This window comes from Fonsecaea pedrosoi, assembly GCF_000835455.1.
Source record: "Fonsecaea pedrosoi CBS 271.37 unplaced genomic scaffold supercont1.7, whole genome shotgun sequence".
Lineage (NCBI taxonomy): Eukaryota > Fungi > Ascomycota > Eurotiomycetes > Chaetothyriales > Herpotrichiellaceae > Fonsecaea > Fonsecaea pedrosoi.
Window position 1 is genome coordinate 1,716,477 of NW_013550609.1, and position 20,643 is coordinate 1,737,119.

The 20,643-nt window shown below is 51.4% G+C and overlaps 8 protein-coding genes across 8 annotated transcripts; 4 read left to right on the top strand and 4 right to left on the bottom strand.

Moving 5' to 3' along the window:
• Nucleotides 1-638: 638 nt before the first annotated feature.
• On the bottom strand, nucleotides 639-2,247 carry Z517_10684 (uncharacterized protein; the record flags this gene model as incomplete). Its single annotated transcript, XM_013424293.1, has 3 exons — nucleotides 639-854; nucleotides 916-1,687; nucleotides 1,745-2,247. 3 exons carry the CDS (start codon nucleotides 2,245-2,247, stop codon nucleotides 639-641), a joined length of 1,491 nt encoding a protein of 496 aa, XP_013279747.1.
• Nucleotides 2,248-3,194: 947 nt separating this feature from the next.
• On the bottom strand, nucleotides 3,195-4,749 carry Z517_10685 (uncharacterized protein; the record flags this gene model as incomplete). The annotated part of the gene is made up of 6 exons (XM_013424294.1): nucleotides 3,195-3,586; nucleotides 3,687-3,899; nucleotides 3,959-4,165; nucleotides 4,214-4,298; nucleotides 4,349-4,422; nucleotides 4,479-4,749. The coding sequence occupies 6 exons, from the start codon at nucleotides 4,747-4,749 to the stop codon at nucleotides 3,195-3,197; spliced, it is 1,242 nt and encodes a 413-aa protein (XP_013279748.1).
• An 873-nt stretch (nucleotides 4,750-5,622) lies between these two features.
• Nucleotides 5,623-8,394, bottom strand: Z517_10686 (uncharacterized protein; the record flags this gene model as incomplete). Its single annotated transcript, XM_013424295.1, has 1 exon — nucleotides 5,623-8,394. One exon carries the CDS (start codon nucleotides 8,392-8,394, stop codon nucleotides 5,623-5,625), a length of 2,772 nt encoding a protein of 923 aa, XP_013279749.1.
• A 260-nt stretch (nucleotides 8,395-8,654) lies between these two features.
• Z517_10687 (uncharacterized protein) lies at nucleotides 8,655-9,242 on the bottom strand (the record flags this gene model as incomplete). The annotated part of the gene is made up of 1 exon (XM_013424296.1): nucleotides 8,655-9,242. One exon carries the CDS (start codon nucleotides 9,240-9,242, stop codon nucleotides 8,655-8,657), a length of 588 nt encoding a protein of 195 aa, XP_013279750.1.
• A 2,086-nt stretch (nucleotides 9,243-11,328) lies between these two features.
• Z517_10688 (uncharacterized protein) lies at nucleotides 11,329-12,301 on the top strand (the record flags this gene model as incomplete). Its single annotated transcript, XM_013424297.1, has 3 exons — nucleotides 11,329-11,445; nucleotides 11,501-12,004; nucleotides 12,062-12,301. 3 exons carry the CDS (start codon nucleotides 11,329-11,331, stop codon nucleotides 12,299-12,301), a joined length of 861 nt encoding a protein of 286 aa, XP_013279751.1.
• A 794-nt stretch (nucleotides 12,302-13,095) lies between these two features.
• On the top strand, nucleotides 13,096-14,265 carry Z517_10689 (uncharacterized protein; the record flags this gene model as incomplete). Its single annotated transcript, XM_013424298.1, has 1 exon — nucleotides 13,096-14,265. The coding sequence occupies one exon, from the start codon at nucleotides 13,096-13,098 to the stop codon at nucleotides 14,263-14,265; it is 1,170 nt and encodes a 389-aa protein (XP_013279752.1).
• A 485-nt stretch (nucleotides 14,266-14,750) lies between these two features.
• Nucleotides 14,751-15,985, top strand: Z517_10690 (uncharacterized protein; the record flags this gene model as incomplete). The annotated part of the gene is made up of 5 exons (XM_013424299.1): nucleotides 14,751-14,766; nucleotides 14,827-15,019; nucleotides 15,068-15,408; nucleotides 15,460-15,758; nucleotides 15,809-15,985. The coding sequence occupies 5 exons, from the start codon at nucleotides 14,751-14,753 to the stop codon at nucleotides 15,983-15,985; spliced, it is 1,026 nt and encodes a 341-aa protein (XP_013279753.1).
• Nucleotides 15,986-18,078: 2,093 nt separating this feature from the next.
• Z517_10691 (uncharacterized protein) lies at nucleotides 18,079-19,969 on the top strand (the record flags this gene model as incomplete). The annotated part of the gene is made up of 3 exons (XM_013424300.1): nucleotides 18,079-18,234; nucleotides 18,320-19,468; nucleotides 19,535-19,969. The coding sequence occupies 3 exons, from the start codon at nucleotides 18,079-18,081 to the stop codon at nucleotides 19,967-19,969; spliced, it is 1,740 nt and encodes a 579-aa protein (XP_013279754.1).
• Between the last annotated feature and the right edge of the window lie 674 nt (nucleotides 19,970-20,643).

Here is a 20,643-nt window from a genome sequence, read left to right on the forward strand (position 1 = left end):
GCTGTGTCTGACGTGTGAGAAATAGTCAGTCGGCATGAACGGATGGGATGGATGACTTTTGAAAGACAAAAAGAAATCACTCGGGAGTCCAAATACCCATTTTTCACACACACACACACATACACAAAAACAAGAACTCTCTCACTGTATCCCCTTACCCCGAAGGGTTGCTTTGCCACAAAGTGGATAGAGCGAGATGGGGAGTATTGAATCAAGCAATGTTTTCCAAAAAGAGAGCTGCGCGTCGTCCAGATAAAACCCGTCTAGTAGTGAAAGTCCTTTTGACTACTCGTCCTCCTCCTCATTCCGACCTGATACTTCCTCTCTCGCATCGAATACAAGAATTAGAAGACGTTATTGTCTGTGTCAAAAAGCAAAAGCATATAACTTTTTCGTCGTGTTTCCTTCACCGACAAACCACGCCCTTTTCCCCGGGGTTGTCTTTACTTAGTCTCTTAACGAATGTGAACGCCACCACTTGTGCTTTGTTGTGTTGTCTTCATACCCTGCTCTTACAGCCCTATCGAACAATAAAAGTGTTGCGTGTGAGATCGTTGTTGAAAAGAAGGCACGGGAAGAGGCCGCGACGATCCACGCGAGTCTCCAACCCTGACGGTGAACTGATTAACCACCCCAAGTCAATGCATCACATCCATGGCCTCTCGCTTGGGCTCGTCGGTATCGCTCTTAGCGTACTTGCCCTTTCTCCCCCGAATTGAGCCCAGGGGAGGCGTCTTTAACCCGAATATGTCACTCTCTCCGTCATTGCTGATAGGGCTTCTAGCTTCATCATCCTCGCTTCCTTCTGGACTGGGCGCCTGGCTGTCACGAAGAGCCCGTTTGCCTCGCATCATCTGTTTAAAAACCAACGTCAGCAACAAAGGAGGCACGAGATGGCACTTTGTCTGTGCTTACCCATGACTTGACACCTCCAATCAATCCCAAGCTGTATCCCGCGGCAAAGTCCTCGCTTCTACTGAGTCTGCCAGGAGAGTCGCCTCGCTTCTCTGGGTTAATGGCGTTCTCTAACTGTTTCAATTGCTCGACGGCAGTCATGCCACCGCTGAGGGGACTCTTGAGAGCTGAATCGCTCAGTTGTCTGTTGAACGGAGCCGGACTTGCGGGTCTCGAGCTGGCGTTGGTCCAGAATGATCGGAGATCCCGCGAGATCTCTCCTCCGGCTGTGACCCAGTTGGACTTGACGCTGTCTCTCAGCTCTTGCATATGCCTCTTGAGATCAAGTTCGTTCTTCTTGAGCCAGCTGATGTTCAGCTCCTGCCGGCTAGTACCTCTCTTGAGCTGGCGAACGATATACTTTTCATAGTCTCGGACAATCTTCGTGATGATTCCGGTTGTCGAGACACCCTCGGTTCGCTGCGTGACGAGAAACTTGCCCTCCTTTTTGATAGGTGCATAGATGTCGTCCCCTTCATCGGCGCCATAGGGCTCGTCGTCGTGGGCTACATAATCAATCTTATGCTTTTCCAGGAACTCTGGTGTCACAATCCATGGGCAGTTGGGAATGACTTCGTCGACCCATCTGCAGTGGCGAAGCGTCTCTGCTCTCTCCGCTCCGGTGAGCACGGTCAGACCTTTGCGTTTGTGTGTCTCGGCGTCTCCCGTAACTCCGACGATGAGATAGGTGTCTGGGAACGCAGTTTTGGCTTGTTCAAGCTGGCGCATGTGTCTTCGCAGGGGAGTTAGCACTTGCATGTCCACAGAGCAAACAGGCGAGAATGCCTACCCAAGGTGAAAGAGGTCAAAAACTCCGTCGGCATAGACTCTGACAGGCCTACCCACGGGTGGTGGATTGGTCTTGTACCCCCCAACGGGATCTCTCATGCCTGCCTTTGGTACATCCTCCATTGTCTCCCGGCCCTCGTTGACAATGGCCTTCTTCATGGCACTTGTGACGGTCCTTTGCCTTTTCCTGCTTGTTTCCTCAATCTCCTGGCTATCCACGGTAGTGCTTGAGGGCTCGCCGGGGTCTTCCTCGTCGACACCATCTCTTTCCATCACTCCATTAGACTCGGCGGGTTTGGCAATGGACCGGGTGCGAGCTCGCTTACTGGGCGGCACTGCGCTGTCAATCGAATTACTCGAGGCATGTTTGCGGTTTCGCGGATTGTTTGAGGGCGCATCGGCCAGCTCTTCGCCTGAGGCGTCGCGCGACGACGGTTGTTGGATATCGGTTGGGGCGACTGTCCTTTTCCGCTTGACGGAAGACGTAGAGGATGGCGACGACATGTCAGGAGGACTGTTCTGAACTCTAGGCCACGTTCAAATTGATACACGCAGTCTCATGTCAGGAAAGTGAGTAATAGGAGACCCGTCGGCTTGGGGAGGCGAAGAAGCATGAGACAAAAGTTCCAAGCAAGTTGCCAAGCTCCACAGTGAGAAACAATTTCGGGGATTGTGAGAAGCGAGAAGGAGAAGCACGTTTGGAGTTGCGTGATAATAGTCCAGGTAATTTTCAAGATAAGATTCCAACTAGCACGGCGCTCCTATGGGTTGAAACCTCGCCCCCTCCTCGACAAGGTTACAACAAGTACCGGTAAAGTCAAAGCCACTGGGAACAAGAACGGGAAAAAAGAAAACCTGTTGTTGAGCTATGCCGTCAGAGGTTCGGTAAGTTGGGAAAGCAAATGAGGAACGTGGGCATGTGCCTCGCAATTGTCGCTACTATTCGCCATCCACCAGTCATGAAGGGAGAAGCTGCTGGTCAAAACGTCATCTCAATGACACACCAGGTGCACACGCTCAAGACGGACAATCTGGGCCTACACTGCGCCATTGGGTCAAGGGTGTGTAACTGGGCCAGTTGCTGCCAGGAAACATGTCGGTTAATGAATCATTGGTGGTTGTGATGCAGCGCTCAATAGAACTCAAGGTAATGCCCCTTCCCACACGGTGTATATAGATAAGAGGTACAGAAAGTGGCATCATTCTACCATCGTACCCACTGCCACTGTCTCGTTGCGCGACGGTGTCAGAACTGGGTCGCATCCATAAAGGTCCTTCTGCACGCTCTTCCACGTAGATCTAAACCAGTATCATGCATGCATGCTAGGACTCTTCATCAATGCGCTGACGGCAGGGGTATCTTGCGTCGGGAAGAAACTGGATCTGCCTTGTCTGGTCTCGCTCTGGCTCTCGCTCTCGTCGTGCTCTCGTCTCGCTCTCATACTTGGCTTTCAGACAGCAGCCTTCTGGGTCGTGTCATCCGCGGGTCCTGTGTTCTCTGCGTCTTTGCTGCTGTCCAAGGTATCCTGCTGACTTGATGGCTTCGTCCCGTCACTGGCCGACTGGGGAGCTGGGGTGCCTTCTCGTTCGCTTCGTGCAGAGTCGACGTCCGATGTGTCCGGAGTGCCCTTCTTGACCTGGTTCGCCGCATCTTTATCTTCCTCGCTGTGATCGAACATTTCCGCGTCGTCTGAATCGGTCAGGACCTCTGTTCCATCCCCGAGCAAAATGATCCTACCACTCCGACCCCCAAACCCTCTAGATCGGTGGTCTAGATCAAGCTCGTATTCGTCTGGACTGTCATGATCAAATTGATGTCGGACACCTGGTCCACGGAATTCAGCTGCGGACTGTTAGACAAGATTTGGCCTCTTGGAAATCAGGGTTGGACTTGCCGTACTCTGGTGGCGCGCATGGTCCCTCTCCGTCTGCCACTCGTTTACTGATCATATCATACCATTCCTCTTTGCTTTTGCCGTTCAACAGACCGATAATAATCATGGTCATATTGTCGCACCCCACACCTCCAGTCTCACTGTTGGACGCGAGGCAGTTGTCCATCATGTTCTCGCAAATGAGCTGTAGCTCTTGTTTGGCAACAATGCCTCTTCGCACAAACTCGATTACGGCCTGCGAGGATTGACAGTCCCATATTCCTGGTTCATCATCAGCCACACTCAACACGGCCACAAGGGATTTCAGCAGGGCAGTCTACCATCGCAAGCAATCACCAAAAACTCATCATCCGGTGAGATTTCGTGTGTGATCACATCGGGAAAGGCTGTGACAATCTGCTGCTCGGGAGAGAGGTCGGCGCTCTTCTTGAATTCGAAGTCTCCTATGGCACGTGACAGGGCGAGATTGCCATTGACCCGACCAAAGTCCACAAAGCCTCCAGCGGCACTTATACGGGCTTTCTCGCCTGTCTCTAGTTAGCTTGTTTCAAAGGCAATACAATCGAGTGGTGTACCTTCGTTCTGGGGTTTGTGATCGTAGGATAGCGGCTTCGCTCTCCCCTTGACTCCAAGGACAGTGCGAGAGTCTCCTGCGTTGGCCTGGCATTCGTGAGTCAGGGAATGAAGTGATTGGAACATGCTGTACGCACCACCCATATCTTATCTTTTGATATGATCCCGACGGATGCAGTACATCCAGAGACCTCATCTTCGTAACGAGCATCTGAATAATCCTTTAGTATCCGGAAACGGTTGTTTGGCGGGAGAGGCCACCCATACCATTGAGGATTGCACGATCGGTGGCGAGGAACCCATCCTTTAAGGCTTGCTCAATGTCTCCTTTGGAGAACGCATCTTGCTTTGCGACAATTTTATGGATATTCTCTCCAGCAAACTGCGCGACTTTTTCCCCACCATGCCCGTCGTAGACACCAAAATACGATAACCTCTTGTCTGGCGGGGAGGGCTGTTTGGACTTGCCACTTCCCTCGGGCTGTAGGTCGAGAACTGCGGCGTGTGCGTCTTCCATACTTATACGCCATCCTTGCATTGCCGAGAGGCCATAGTAAACACAGTCATCTGCACCGCTATCGGATATCTGTCACCACAACTTGTGTTAGCTGCCTTTCTCAAGCACTTTAGACGACTGAAGTAGAAGAGCAAAAAAAAACTCAGCCAGAAGCGGGCCTGGCGGTCTTCGGGCTCTGGATCACGCGCAAGGCGCGAAAGGTTTCTCGCTGAGCAAACATGGGGCAAAATGTATAATCTGTGGCACACCTTTTCCACAACGGGCTCTGACAGAGTCTGACCCATGCTTGTAGTTCTTCAACTTGGGACTGGAATTGGAGGTGACGGTGCTCATGTACTCCTCGCACACGATGGCATAAGCTGGCTGCGGTTGAGGCGGGTTAAAAGGCAGCAGAGGGAGGACAGGGACGGGAGGAGGCGCAGGCTCTGCAACCTGAGGGAAATATGCAGCGTCTGAGGAATACCCCGAAAGACGCTCTCTTATTGTCGGCGATCAGGATGTCGCGGGCAGAAACCAGCGACTTTGTAAGTTTGAACAGGAAAAAGGATAAATTCAAATCTGAAAGGTGGGCAGGCGACTCTGAGGAACGAGGTTCTGGGTGCCAGTTGGTGCCAGGGCGAGTAAATGACGATGGATTCAAGAAGCCCACCCACTACAACCGAATTCCCTTAGTAAGAAAGGCGATGAGACCTGCACCCTGAGAGCCCCTTGTGCCGGAATGCCAAGCCCCTGTAGGTATCGACCCTAAAATACATACAAAGGAAACATCAACGTCCTCCTGCGCCCCAGCCTCATCGACGTTTTCGGTCACTACGTCTATCTACCCACTGCTGCCTAGCAGAGGCTTCATACTTTGGATAGACGGTTGACTGCCGCATTCGTCGTCTCTAACAATCATACAAATCGGAAACTCCCTCGCCAGCCCTCTTCAGATCTCTTCATTGCGCCCTCATGGTTCCCCACATTTTCTCGTGAGTGCAAGATGAGGTTCAAAGGCAACCGTGGTGAGGATTGCGAGCCGCGATTAGCCAGCCCTCTTTGCGTATCAGGTTCTGTTTCCTCGGCTGACGGGGCTTTGTCCTCCAAGTAGCTGTCTGAAGAAGTGATCGATTCAAACTGCCCGCTGCTCGCAATGCTGCGCTGTTTCCTCAGCACAGGCGTGTTGCCGTTTTGAGAGGAGATAAACCCACCGATTTGAGCAGATTCGTCGACCTCATGCTCAAGGCCGGACCACATCGACCACGAGGGCTCGGGAAAATCTCGGGCGCCCATTGCCTTAGATTCTCTAGCCATTGGTGTCGGTGTTTGTGGATTTCGCTTCGCCAGCGCTGCGGTGTTCCGAGCCCACTTGTATCGCGGTGACACCAGCAGCCGTGCCGAGCCTGCATTCGAAAATCTTGCAGACCCTTCTAACCTAGCCCGTGCCCGTTCGGTATGCCATCTTTGACGCTGCTCCTCAAAGGATAGAGGCTGACTGCTATCTTCCGGGACCATGCGCATAAAGGGAACTGGACTCTTTGTCAGAACACCGGTCCTAGCAGCGGTCGCTCCATCCACCGGGGGTGCCGGGAATGAATCCAACACCAGCGTAGTCCTTCTGCAGTCATTTGATAGATTAGAGGCCCAGGTGTTCCGCCAGGACGTCTGATCTGTGTTGACATCAGAGGGGATCAGAATGCCGCCACCATGTCCGGCGCCACTCTTTCTGTCAGGCAAGCCTACCACGGATGGCATCATGCTTGACTGGGCAGTGATGGTCGAGTTCCTTTGTTGACTCTGCAATCCTGCTGCCAATGAGCTGCTCTGGATTGCTGGGGCCCAAGGCACCGACAACCTCGGGTTGGTCGGCAAGAATTCGAATGCAGGACTTGCCGTCCTGTCAAATTCTTCAATGGCTTCAAGTTGGGGAGCCACAACACTTCCAGGAGTGAAGACTTGTGTAGTCCGATGCTGCGTAAGGGGATGTGGGCGTTTGGTGCTTGATAATCCCTGCCTAGAGTTCTCCAAACACTCAGTAGACTGCGCAGGGTTCGGAGTAGAGAGATTTGGAGGGCTGATATGCTGGTTATCGGGTATATGGGCAATGGTTTCGGCATCTTGTGCAGATTGATTCGATGGCTCATGTGAATGCCCATCGGCACGATCCGAGCCCTCTTCGAATGATGCGATGTTTCTTCCTCTGTTCTTCCTTCTCCTTCTTAGACAACACAGAACCAGAGAAACCGCGAGCAGTACTCCACCAACAGAAAAGACACAGGCCAGTACGATATGCAGCAGATGGTTGTTGGATGTGTTGCCATGCGGAGAACTCATTGCACGCTCAGATGCTTTGCTCGTGCCACTAGCTCTGGAAATCGTCGGTGGCGTCGTAGAATGCGTTGGTGCAGTTGCAGTAGCGAAGGGTTTCTGAAGGACTTGTATAATCACGTCTCCTGTTGCATTTGTTGATGCGTTCGCGAAGGTGATGGAAACACTGAGTGTCTGTCCGGGTAGATCTTGGGGCACTGACCCTGAGAGAGCCCAGGTTTGAGCATTAAAATCAAGCCATGCTGATGCATTACCTAGGGTCGCGACAGCTCGGACCCAAGGAGAGTAGGTTGGAGAGGTCCAGTAGTATGAAAAGTATTCCCCGGCTGTTACATTGACGACACCTATGACTCCAAGAGAAACACTTGAACTTCCAGTATTCTCGAGAAAGATGGTTGCATTAGCAACATCATGATAGATATCTGTGACCGTGATAGTGATAGTAGTGCTGACAGAATCATCAGGGGTACCACTTAAAGACAATTCGTTTCGATCCAGCTCTGCCCAAGCCGGGACATCCGCATCTATGCTGTCAATCTGATCGTCAGTGACGGGAGCCCCGTTGAGTGTGATTAGTGGCCGGAGTGGCAAAGCTTGGAATCGAGTACCAGTTGAGATGTTGGCGATTTGCGTGGCGGCTGAAAATGCCAGTATCCTCCGGCTAATAACAAGTTGGAAGTCAATAGCCAATTCTGCAAACCCAGGCACATTCGAAGCAATAAGTCTCAAGCCGTACGTTTGAGACCCAGCTAATGAGGATACCAACGCAGGAGTTATGCCAGAGAACTCGAGCTGATCTTCATCGAAATGCACCCACGGAGGCAAAGGAGCATTGCCGGCCGAAACCGCGTAGTATCTTGTATCGGGCGTGGCGCCAGTGAAGGTATGCGTTTCAAAGGAAACATGAAATGGCTGCTGTGGCTGCGCAAGTAATGAACTTGGTGGGGAAATGAGGCCACTTTCTTCTAGTTGAGGCAACAGAGGTGTGCCGAGTGTTAGAGTAGGAGATCCGAGCACAATAAGTGTAATGCTCGTTGATAAATCTCCCGTAGGGTCTGAAGCGACCAGTTGCAAAGTTGTTGTGCCTACATCGCTGCTGTCTGGCACACCTTGGAACTGCCGAGAAGGGCCGTCAAGATCGAGCCACTTTGGGCCATGTGTGATTGTGTAGGAGATCTGCGGAGCGTTCGAGGTGAAAGTATCGGCAGAAAATACAAAGTTGTATGGTTGCGATACGTATGCAACTGGTGGAACTTGAGAATTGAGCGGGAAAGCGAGTTCCGGTGCGGCTGTGATGAGATCGACAAACACGGTCAGCCAAAACGCCAACAGTGGCTTACTGATTTCTGTGAGATACATTCAAGTGGCTCGATTGGAAGTCTGAAATCATGCCGCAATGGGGCAACCCGAGGCTGCTGGCTATATGTTGTCAAAGACCAGTTGCACAGAAGACGACTTCCATCGCAGGTCTAGACGCGGTTGACGCGACATGGCGCGGTCGCGTGCAATTTATGATATTCCCAAGGGGTTGGGTGAGGGTTTAAGAGAATTGATGGCATCTGCAAGGGATACCTTGGGTGAGAATGTGGAAAGCCCTCTGCCCAAGAAAGTCTCCCGCATCAAGGCTGCAAAGCTCGGACCATCTTGACTCCATTCTTACCGGGTGAATAGTAGTCGTTGATCGTTTCTTGCACGACAAAGCCGCACTTGGTATAGAGGCCCCTAGCGACCTGATTCGCTTCGTCGACCCAAAGATCGATTGCGCGACAGGACCACCGTTTCGAGTCTTCAATGATCTTCAGCATCAATAGTCCACCTATGCCCTGGCCTCTTGCGGCCGGTGCCACGCAAATTTTGTGTAGAAGTAGTCGGTGGTTCCATTTCACCACAACAGCGTAGGCCACAACAGAGGGATTTCCTGCTTGGTCCGAAAGACCGACAATTACTTCCATGTTGCGCTGGTGAAGAGGCTTGTCGTTGAATGGGAACGCTTCACGAGAAGTAAATACCTTGCGTTCCAGAGTCTCTATTTCATGTGAGATACGTGGAACAGTAGAGCGATGGAGTTGTCGGAGGTTATGGAAAAGAGGATTATTTCGGCACGAGGGATCGCCCCTTTGACTTCTTGCAGCCTTGCTGAGCATAGCCGAATGAGAGGCTGCAGTTCCATCACAGCCCGAAGTCGCATTGATGGTTGCAGCAAGCATCCTGGAACACAAGGACAGATTGACTGAAGAAGAGTCGCGTGCTACTTGTGCAGGGTACAAGCTGTGAAGTCCGTGGAAGTCAAAGGTCAAATAGTCAAGCACGCTAATACTATTTGGTTCAAAAAGACATGCCCATTTAACCTCGTCTGCTCTAGGTTCTGAGTTAAGTACTAAAGCAGCAACTCAAGCGCACTGAGTACAACCAGGACTCGGGAGACGCGTTTCGAACAAATCGCCTCAACATCTGTCCCCTGCTTCCACCAAGATTCGAATTGCTGAGATATTAGATCTCGAACCTCGGCTGCCGTTAGTCTGGATCAGGGTTTATCATGCCTGTGACTTCTGATAAACGGGAAAAGGCTCGAGAAGTTGTTGATATTCTCGAAGAGATCTCAATCCTCCTCGTCAGTGATCATGCACAATCCCCGAGTGCATTCCTCTGACAATGAAGGCAGAATACGCAGCTCGATCGCACACAACTGTCACTTTGTGTGTCTCTCATTGAGAATGGGGTTAATCCTGAGGCTTTAGCTGTGAGTCGAGGTCTCGGACTGGTCCACAATAAGGCGGAGACTAACAGCCTTTTAGACCGCCATCAAAAAACTACGACAAGAGACCCAAGATTTACAACCAGGATCTGGACAGTCCGATTGAATGCTGCTCGGCTGCCACGACTTGCCCTTTGCTTGCACATTGAATGGATTTGGCAACCTGAAGCTCGGCCATAACCACCTCTACCAACGAGGAGTTTCAGCCTCCTTTTAACGTCTCTGATAACCACATTGGCCAGTGTGATGCTGCTCCTCAGGTCCAAGGAGAGGTTCATACTTGGAGAGCGTCCGATCACCATCAATACAAGATGATGTATTGTTATTGTGCGAGCTAGACGTTCAAACCTGCCATTGGAAAATCAGCACCATACTTGTGGTCATGCGTCGAATTCGGGTACCTCTCCTCAAAGCCACAAAGCCACCGCGGACGCCAAGGAGGAACTGGTGCATCTGCTGAACCCGTGGAGAAGAAGGTGGTATGAGACATATGTTAATGTGGCTTTTGGATATGTCTGGCGAGGGGGTGTGGCACGCGCGCTCATACGTGTTCCCTCAGCCTCAATGTGCATTGAAGTCGCCAAAATTCTTCCAGTCCACGTGACCACAGCCACTCTCACGCTTGTGTCTAGTTTCTTGGGGAAGACTTTCTGGCTGTGACGCGTAATAAGACCTATCTGGTGTATTTGCTTTGTGCGCTTGCGCCTCGTAAGACGGAGTGGCACACCCAATGCTTTGGTGGCAGGCCAGCCAAGGAGCATGAGCACACAGGCTACGAATTCTTCAGTGAGCTGCCTTCTAGAAAAGCCGTTTCTAAACCTCTTCACATGAGGTTAGCCCAATGCGCCTGGCCGACAAGTCAAAAGCCTGTGCCCGGCACTGGATTACGCAGTTTGCAACAGGACGCGTTGTTTCAAAGCACCCTGGTCCAGCATGACGTTACTGGAGGATTCTGCGGGCGACGATCGCAGGGTGGCTGAGGCGCCAATCGGAGCCCCACACCGCAGCCTTAGGGCCCTGAGTGGCCCTCATGGCGCCCAAACAAAGACCACGGGAAGTGGCTGGGGATGCCCGATCCAAACTAGGGGCCTTTGGGAGGCCCAGTGAGGCCCTTAGGAGCCCTTAGGGTGCCTGGCGTTGCTCTGGCTCCGAGACCTGCTCCAACCGATCATTGTTGCCATTGTGGGACATGGTGGAATCTTGCTAGACGGCGATACCCTGTTTTCTCACCACCCCCAGCCAGATTTCTGACCAACACCGATCAGAAACTCTGTTGTCATGGCTTCTTGGTTGACGCATCCCGACATACAAGTAGAGGGCTGAGAGCAAACGACGAGACGGGTCATCCTACCATTTAACCGCGTCAATCAGCACTGCCCTGATCGGTTACTTGCGCTGCTCCATCACTGCAAACGTCAACCTCAACCTCGTGCTCAGTACAAGGTCCTAGTATTTCTGCTACCGGGGCCTTTTAAGAGTCTGTTGTTTTTCTTGAATTCCATTCGTTCTTCTACACAGATTCATCCTATCCTTTCAAGATGCGATTGTCTTCCCTGCTCACCCTGGCATGTGCCATCGCAGCTTTCGTTCTCTCGATCCTATGTCTACTTGCCGGCGACAAAAGGACATTTTTGCAAGATACTGAAATATTGACAGTACGTATGCCTGCTCGCAGGATTTATGGATGTATTATATGCTGACTGCCCAAAGCTAAACATCTCCCGGCTTGGTCATGGCAGTCTGTTTGACACCTCCAGTGGCGACAGCGGGCTGCTCTCCGGCCTGAGCAGCACCATTCAGGAGGGCATTAACGACATAATCGGCGATGCAGCCACTGACATTGCTTCACTCCTTGGTCTCCCAGACTTCTTCAATGTCCATGTCACCGATTACTGTCAAGGCGTCTATTCGCCCAATTCCACTGCGCCCAACCCAGGACAAAATGTGACTGAATGCTCAAAGTCGACCTTGGGCTTTCACTTTGAGCCTACCAAGATTGTCCAGGACCATTTGCCGGCTGGAATCACCTTGGATGATATCCACTGGCCAAGTGACATAACAGATGCTGAGAACACTATCAAGATTGTCAGCCGGGTCATGGTGATCTTCTACATCATCGGGATTGTCTTGTCAGGCATTGCAATGTTCACTGCCGCCGCTGGCATATTTACCAATGGCCGACTGTCAGCCTTTTTCAACTGGTTGGTGGACGTGGTAAGTTCTCTTCGTTTTCAATATGAAGCCAACCTTGATTAACCATGATCTTTGCAGGTTGCCTTTATCACCCTTGGGGTCGCCTCCGCTGTAGCAACGGCTGTGATGGTCATTGCAACCAACCGAATCAACAAATACACAGATGAGATCGGCATTGCCTCATCCAAAGGCGGGAAATTCCTTGGAATGACATGGGCGGCCACGGCAGTCATGCTGCTGGCATCATTTGTTTCTGTTGTGCAATGTTGTGTGGGACGACGAAACACCAGGCGGTACGGCGAGAAAGGCGGATATTGATATTAGAATAGGCCTAATGTATAGATTACGACATGAAGATTGGAATGACGAAGGCCTGGCTACCGTGGCGCACGACATGTACATTTTACAGTGGCGTACATGCTAGGATTGGATAATATCTGAAGATTAGGGGTTGCAGTACTATTCAGAATGTTGCACAAAGCTATGTATGTACCACACACCTTTCTTCTTCTACCCTTGCGGGAGGAATGCGACAACAAGTAAAGATATGACGTAATGAGGTGGTTGTGAGAGTGGCGCCCCCCAAGCCCCCCAAATCGACGCCCTTTATTTACAGACCCCATTAGAGCCCGCGTTGAGAAGGCTTCTGTACCAGTGGTGGCGCCCCGAACCAATTAGGTGTCATTGGATGGCCGCTCTTTCACCTCCCAGTGACGCACTGACACGCGGGGCATGAAGCTTTAGCTCGTTGAAGGTACAATTACTAGTCTCAAGTGCCTCACCTCTCGCATCCCACTTGTCCCAATTTCTTGTTGACCGCTTCCAACACCCATAATATATCTTCTCTGACACCGCCGACTTTTTTCTGCCCTATTTTCTTCTCCTTCCAAGCACTTTTATTCCCCTTGCTGTTCATCGAAATCCATATTTACTTGCCTCATTCTTTCCGAGAGGCATAGTTGCAGACGAGACATGTACGTAACAAACCAACGGAGAGCGGTGCCATCATTACCGCACCAGTTTTGGCCAGCGAACTCACTGACCTTGAGCAGCAAAACTTCCACAGTACCTCTGACCTCTTTCCCACATCTCACACATCCCCCTCGTACACCATGGTTGGCACAGCCGTCCACTTTGGCGGTGGTAACATCGGCCGTGGTTTTATCGCAGAGCTGCTCCATGAGACCGGCTATGAAGTCATCTTCGTCGATGTCGTCGACGACCTCATCAATCGAATCAATGCCTCCAAGTCGTACAAGATCACTGAGGTCGGTGAAGACGGGGAGAAGAGCAAGGTCATTACAAACTACCGGGCTCTCAACTCAAAGTACAACATGGACGAAGTGGTGAAGGAAATCGCCAACGCTGATATTGTCACCTGTGCTGTCGGGCCCAACGTTCTCAAGTTCATTGCCAAGCCGATTGCTGATGGTATTGCGGCACGCACAAAGTCGAAGCCTCTTGCCGTCATTGCTTGTGAGAACATGATCAATGCCACCGATGCCCTCAAGGCTTTGATCACCGACGAGAAGAACATGAAGCCCGAGGTGCTCAAAGATCTTTCCTCCAAGGCCGAATTTGGGAATTCTGCTATTGACAGAATCGTCCCAACCCAGCCTCCACATGCCAACCTCGACGTGGTCATTGAGAGCTTTTACGAGTGGTGCGTTGAGACGACTGGTTTCAAGTCGGGCCATCCAGAAGTCAAAGGCATTCACTGGGTCGATGACCTCGAGCCATACATCGAGCGTAAGCTCTTCACTGTGAACACCAGTCACGCCACTGCCGCATACTTCGCCTACTACAAGGGCATCAAGACCATCCATGAAGCCATGGCAGATCCCGAGATCCGACAGGAAGTCCACGAGGCTTTGGAAGAGACTGCGCATCTTATCAGCGGCAAACATGGCATCACTCCAGAAGAGCAACAGCAGTATGTCGAAACCATCGTCGCACGTATCTCCAACCCGCATCTTGAGGATGTTCCCGTCCGCGTCGGCCGTGCGCCCCTCCGAAAACTTGGTCGCAAAGAGCGCTTCATTGGCCCCGCCGCTCAGCTTGCCGAACGCGGCTACGATGTGACTGCTCTAGTCCGTGGTGTGGAGATGGCCCTTAGATTCCAGAACGTCGAAGGTGATGAGGAGAGCAAAGAATTGGCACAAATTATGAGCACCCTGAGTCCTGAGGAGGCAACCACCAAGCTCACGGGACTTGAGCCAAGCCACCCTCTCTACCCCAAGATCCTGGAGAAGGTCAAGATCGTCCAGAACGAGAAGAAGTAAAGCCTTTGCAGGTGTCCTGCTTGCCGCCGATGCGGTTCATTGTCATGAGATATGCGAAGTGTCGGCGGGTTTACGGAGACGGGAAGGGATGGTCCTTCCGCTTTTATGGAGAGTTTGAAAAGCACACTTCTCAGATAGACTTCGTACGAACAGCGCCATGAATATTTCGATCTTCTGAGCCTTGTGGATCCATTCAGCAGGGCTCCCTTTTGGTCGTAGCGTATCGGACCAGGGGACCAGCTGCGCCTTTCGAGTCATTCCTGCCCCGTTCAAGGTTCTGCTTGAATCGTCTCGTTGCGCCACGGAGGAGAGAAGTTCATTCTCATTACGGAGTTTTGTTTCCGCTAGGGCCAGCCGTGGTGCCGACGCGGGGCCTAAAAGGCAACCCACGCTTTGGCACGTCATCCGTTTGTTATTATTATTTTGTCTTTTCTCCACCACAAAGAGGCGGGAATGTGAGCGTGAGAGATCATCCACATTCCACAATGCACAATGCAAGGTGTGATTACATTCCTACGGTGTTTGACCTTTACCCGATTGCGTTGGGTTTGCCCGCCTAAGATATCCCGTCAACGAAATCACACTATGACATATATGATAGCTATCAGCTAATCGAGGAAGAAACACTACCACCATTTTATCGGAAGCGCTACTACCCAGTCAAAATTGGTGATATCTTCAAACAACAATATCGAATCATCGCAAAGCTAGGGTACGGAGCATATTCCACCGTTTGGCTTGCTCGAGATGAGAGGTTAGTAACTCAAGCGTCTTTATAAATGTTTGACTGACTGCTGTGTAGATCGAAGCAATATATCTCACTGAAGGTCTGCATTGAAGATGGAACGGAGACATCACCGGTTGTCAATGAAGTTGCCATGCTAAGGCGCTTGAGTGAATTTGCAAGAGAAGCTGATCATCCAGGCTTAGACTTCACGCGTCTTGCCCACGATATCTTCAAGATTGATGGACCATATGGTCGTCATTATTGTATTGCGACAAAACCACAAGGAAGTAGCCTCCGCACATTACAGGAAACATTTGCCGATGCAATCTTCCCAAGGACGCTGGTAAAATCTTTGGTACACCGTTTGTGGTTTTCTGTGAATTGGCTGCACGCAACTTGTGGCGTCGTACATACTGGTATGCTCAGCGGGTGGTTTACTAAAATATTGTCCTCTAACCATGCCGCAGACATTTCCCCCCAAAATGTCCTGACAGCGGTTGGGGACGAAATCATCTTTAAAGACATGGAGGACCAAGAGTCGCAAGATCCGAGCACGCCAATCATGAATGATGGAGTTCCCGTTTACAGGTCTCGGCCTGTCACGGTTGAACTTTCGGGCATCCCTATCCTCACTGATTTTGGCCAAATGCGATCAGCGGAACCGATGAATAATGATTGGTGGATGTCCGATTCATATCGAGCTCCGGAGGTACTCCTGAAGCTTCCTTGGGCCTTCCCGGTCGACGTTTGGTCAGTGGGTGTCATGGTAAGCAGGAAAAGCAAAGTTTTAGCGCGTGCACTAATCACTATCATCAGACACTCGAGCTTCTGGAAGGGAGAAGTCTCTTTGATCCTATTGATCGTGAACACGATCAATATGTTCTACCGTTAGCACTGTCGCAGTATATCGGATATCTTGGCCCACCACCGCTGGAGATGATCGAACGGAGCCCGGTTTTCCGGACATATTTTGACGAAGAAGGCAAGTTTTAATGTTTCGTACCAATGTCTTTTTATATTTTGTGGGAGACACTAACATTTGATGACAACAGACAATTGGATATCGGAACCCCCAATTCCTGAAACATCCTTCGAGAACTTCATCACCACTGTTCCTCCTGGAGAAGAAAGAGAGATGCTTCTAAAGTTCATACGAAAGATATTGACTTGGGATCCAGAAGTGAGAGCGACATCTTCAGAGATCCTCGAAGATGAATGGCTTATGAGGCCCGTGGACGACATAACGTGATGTATTTTCTTGGTCTCGGTTGCCAAACGAGGTACTCAGGTTTTCGACCTCACACGGCGCTGCTGTCGCATGGCCACCCGCCAGGTGATCGTCACGATTGCTCACTTGCACCTCGTTCTTGTACTTGTGTCCAGACCTGATGATAAGTTGAATATACCTGGTAGGATTTTCCGACATAGAAGCCTCGTAGCTGCCTGATACTGTAGTTTGGTACGGTAAGAGATCCTAATCAACCCGAGTTTTGTCATGAGGCACGCCTTGGGCAGCGTGGGCACAACTAACAAGCCCCGTGGAGGACCGATCAACCCCCCCGCCTTCTTCCCCCAGTTCCCGGTTTCCAGTTTCAGTGTCTCGCCTGCTCGGAAGTGTCCAGTTCCGAGCCCTCCTGCTCAGTAAGCGCCTCGGTGCTTTAGTCTCGAAAGTGAGTCGCTGTCAATGGTTGAAGGCGCATCACGACCAAAGCGTGACCAGGCCATAGACCAACACGGGTGGGTTTTCATGTCGTAGGCCCCTAACTTACCCTGATCATCACTCTTCAGGACTTTTCCGAAGTTTTCCTCCTTCGTTCACGTCTACCTGCGCGATGCCTTGGCATATTTCGCCTAATAACGTTGGCAGGGGACAGGAGACGTAAGTTTAACGTAGATAAGGTTCTGACAGGCTTTCGCAAAACGAATGAATGCAGAGTCGCTCATTTTGACGCCTCTACCTGTCTCTGCATCACCTGCTCGGAAGTCCTGCGAGGAATGGTAGAACGAAGACCCTATTGTGATAACGGCGTCAAGGTGGACACTGAATTCATCAGTTCTAAAATCCGATTCTTGTCTCCGTAGGTGAGCTCACTCTATAATGTCGAACGAATCGATGGACTCAAGCTGCTTGACCCCGTTGACCAATCTAGAATGCCGACTTTCCACGATTGCGCAGAGCAAATTAAACACGCGCTCATTTCAGGAATACCTACTCGGCCTACCTTCCCTTGGGTGCCCCTTCCGTCCGGATAGCACTATATTACGGCTCCTAGAGAGGCAGAGAGGCCACTGATATGTAATATAAGAACTCTACTGAAAACTAGCGTATTATTAGCGTATTTTAACGTATTACCTTTACGAAAACAACTTCTTGAAAATGGATAGTTATACTGCAGTTACTAAGTCTAGGATCTAGATGTATGAAACAAGTAGTCGTAATCTATCGATCACGAGAGTTTTATTAAATTATTCCAATATTTGAGGTGTTGGTGTTGTGTTGAAGATATCGGGTTTTACTCTAGTTTTGTGCTTCGTCTCATTTTTTTTGTCGGGACTTTGCCTACGTTGACCTGTAATTAGTACTACTGAAGGGAATCTCGAATCACACCCAGAACTCCAAGAGATCGACCCGCAGATACCGTCCCCTTGACCACTGAGCCGAAAGAGCCAAACGGATGATCCAGCCGAAACAACAAAAGAATGCCCCCGTTCTCCCCCCTCGCTCCCTCTCTAGTCTCGGCAACCACTTTGTCGAATCGCCGTCACACGTTATGGCCCTTGCACCAATGATGTTGATGCGAGGGGCAGCACTTCGAAGCAATGCCACCTTAACGATCGTCCTCCACGCTTGTAACTGAGGGAAAAATTTCCCGTGGTCGAGTCTTGTCATCGGCTCCAGCTGGGGGAGCCCCGTTTTTGTTGTGGCCTTTTTCGTATGAACACAGCGAGAACTTGGTCGCTGAATACTTGAAAAATATGCGGTGGGGTGGTTGCTAGGCGGGAATAAAATTCCACTTGAAAAGTCCTGGGGCGCCTGGCCATTCCTCCGATCTCTGTCTACACACAACAAGCTCGAGGCGATCTTCATGGATCGAAGACCTTTACAGTCATTGCTTCCGGGCAGTGGTAACAACAGCAACGCCATCACTTCCAATAGGTCCGCTCGCGCCGAGAGGCTGGGCCGCAATAAAATCACCCGCGTGGGCACCGCGTGCGAAGCCTGTAAACGGCGGAGGTCCAAGGTAGGTGAGGAATCTCCTTGACAGCGCCTTACGATAGCCTTGTTGCCGAAGGGGCGAGACTGAGACAAGACCGGGCAAAATACAGTGCAGCGGCCTCCCGGCGCCATGCAAGCTGTGCTTGCAAAGCGGCATCGAATGTACATTCGACCCGTCGCTCGACGGCCGACGAGCCGTGCATCGTGAAGACCGCGAAGCCCTGCTTTCCCAGAATCGCCTTCTCACGGCTCTCCTCCAGGCGGTCCGATTTCGCTCGAGCTCACAGGTCGACGCCGTCATTAGGTCGATCCGCGAGAATGATCCAGCCGATGACATCTTCGTCACAATTCAGGAGTGTCTCCGACAACTCGACGATGGCGAGACTGCCACAAGCGTGGCTGATGGATTGCCAGACGACTTGCAATCACAGCTGCAAGGTGCAACGTCTGTCAAGGAATCGGCGCCGGAGGACTTGAACGATATGGTCTATCTAGGCAGGCGTACACGCGGCAGAGAACCCCTCGACATCATCAGCATCCCAGTAAGCCATGACGATGGCGAGGATGGAATCCAGCCAGGCGATCAACTCAAGAGCAACTTCTATTCGTCGTACAACCAACCTCCTCGTACACCTTCTAGCGTACTTAGTCCTCCAGAAAGCGCCCACGAGCAGCCAGTGCAGCCAGTTGTAGAGGAACAATCCCCTCGACAATCCGGTGTCCACAGTGGCACTGCTCACCACATCTACGAAGAGGTACCTTCAGACTCGATTGCATCATCTTCGAGGCCACAAAACAACGCTTCCAACTTGCAGCACAATAGACGGGGTTGGCATTTCGCCCTGCGCACTTCAGACTCCCAGAAAGCCCATTCTAGTGGAGACCCGACAGATACTCAGCCTGAAGAGACACATCAAACGGATGCTTCATACCAGCTGGTAGCCCAACACGCACAGGCCGGTGAGGCTGGAGATACTGGGATCACCCCATTTGTACCGGGGACCGATGCCCAAGGCCACAATGCACGGCGTTACCTGCATGATCGGGTATCCCAGCTCTATGGCGTCCAAACGCTAGTCATGCAGGAGAACACCCCATTGAGCGACATCATCACTGGATTCATGGATAATGCGAAGACCCTGCTTTCTCAAGATGCCTCCCCGCCTGGAGTGCTTGGTTCGGACTTGATCGATGTGGAGTTGTTCTTCCGTGACCGTAATGAGGAGGATGGCTTTACCGTGAGCGGATGGGCGTGCGAGGTGAGATCCTCACCTTCACGTCAGCCGAATACTAAATCGCGAATGGCTGACTGTAATATGCTCCAGGTATGGCGAAGCTTCCACGACTGGGACGTGTACGTCCGACTTGCGCAGATTCTAGCATATACCGCAGTCATGCGCTGGATGCTTGTTCCCACTGCAGACTCTTATGCTGCCATTCCGGCCATTCTGAAACCGCGTCCAATCCAATACTTAGTACCACATCATATTGCTCTTGACTTCTTACCTCTACCGCCGTTGCGTGAAGCTCTAATCAAGAATCTGAGAGACTGGATGACGGCATTACCTGCAGCCCCTCTCAGCGTGAATTGGGATCGCGGGATGGATGAAGCCGTAAGGTGGGATGAACACCACCGTCGCCGCGTGCTCTCCCAAGACTTTGTGGATCATGTCACCAATTACCAGAACTGGAGCATCGGTGAAAGTATTCTGGGTACGTTTCCAGAGGTCAAGGGGCTGATTCGCCTTGATAAGCAATGAGTATTAGCGTTGGAGTTCCAGAGTCTCCCGGTTATATGGAGACACCAAAGAATGTTGTTTTCTAATATTGCCTTTGTACGAGACACCGCCGAAGGCCAGGAGTTTTCCTCGGCCATACAATCTCTCGCTAAGCAAGGGGACATAGCAACGTGTCCTCATCCTAATAAACCCCCCAGAGCACCGCCAACTATTGGCAAATCTGTGTGTACCGAGAACATACTCCGAGCGCGATATGGTCCTCACCAGGACCGGTGCAAGGCTGAGGCCGTGGAGTTGTTGAAGTCGGCAAGCTCCGAGCCGCTTTGCGCAAGCGGATCGAGGATCGACAAGTCGACCATGTTCGATCGCTGATCGCAGGTTGCAGCGTGGTTTAGAACCTGCGTCATGGGTTTCTCAAGGGCCACCAGGGTCCAAGAGTCAAGTTGCACTAGGCAGGCTAGGGAGCACGTTAGCCGCAGTTGCGGAGCCTCACATATTACGACTTGCCCTTGATTCACGGATGTCCCTCCCACGCCCATGTTTCTGATTGTCCTCGATTTCTCTGCGACGGGCGAAGGTGGAAAACAGGGCCCGAGACTGCGGTGCGCGCGGGTTTAGGCTTGATTGGCAGCACAAGAGCATCAGAATGGAGGACCTAGGGCTTTGAGAAGGGACGAGAAGGACGAGGAAGGAAT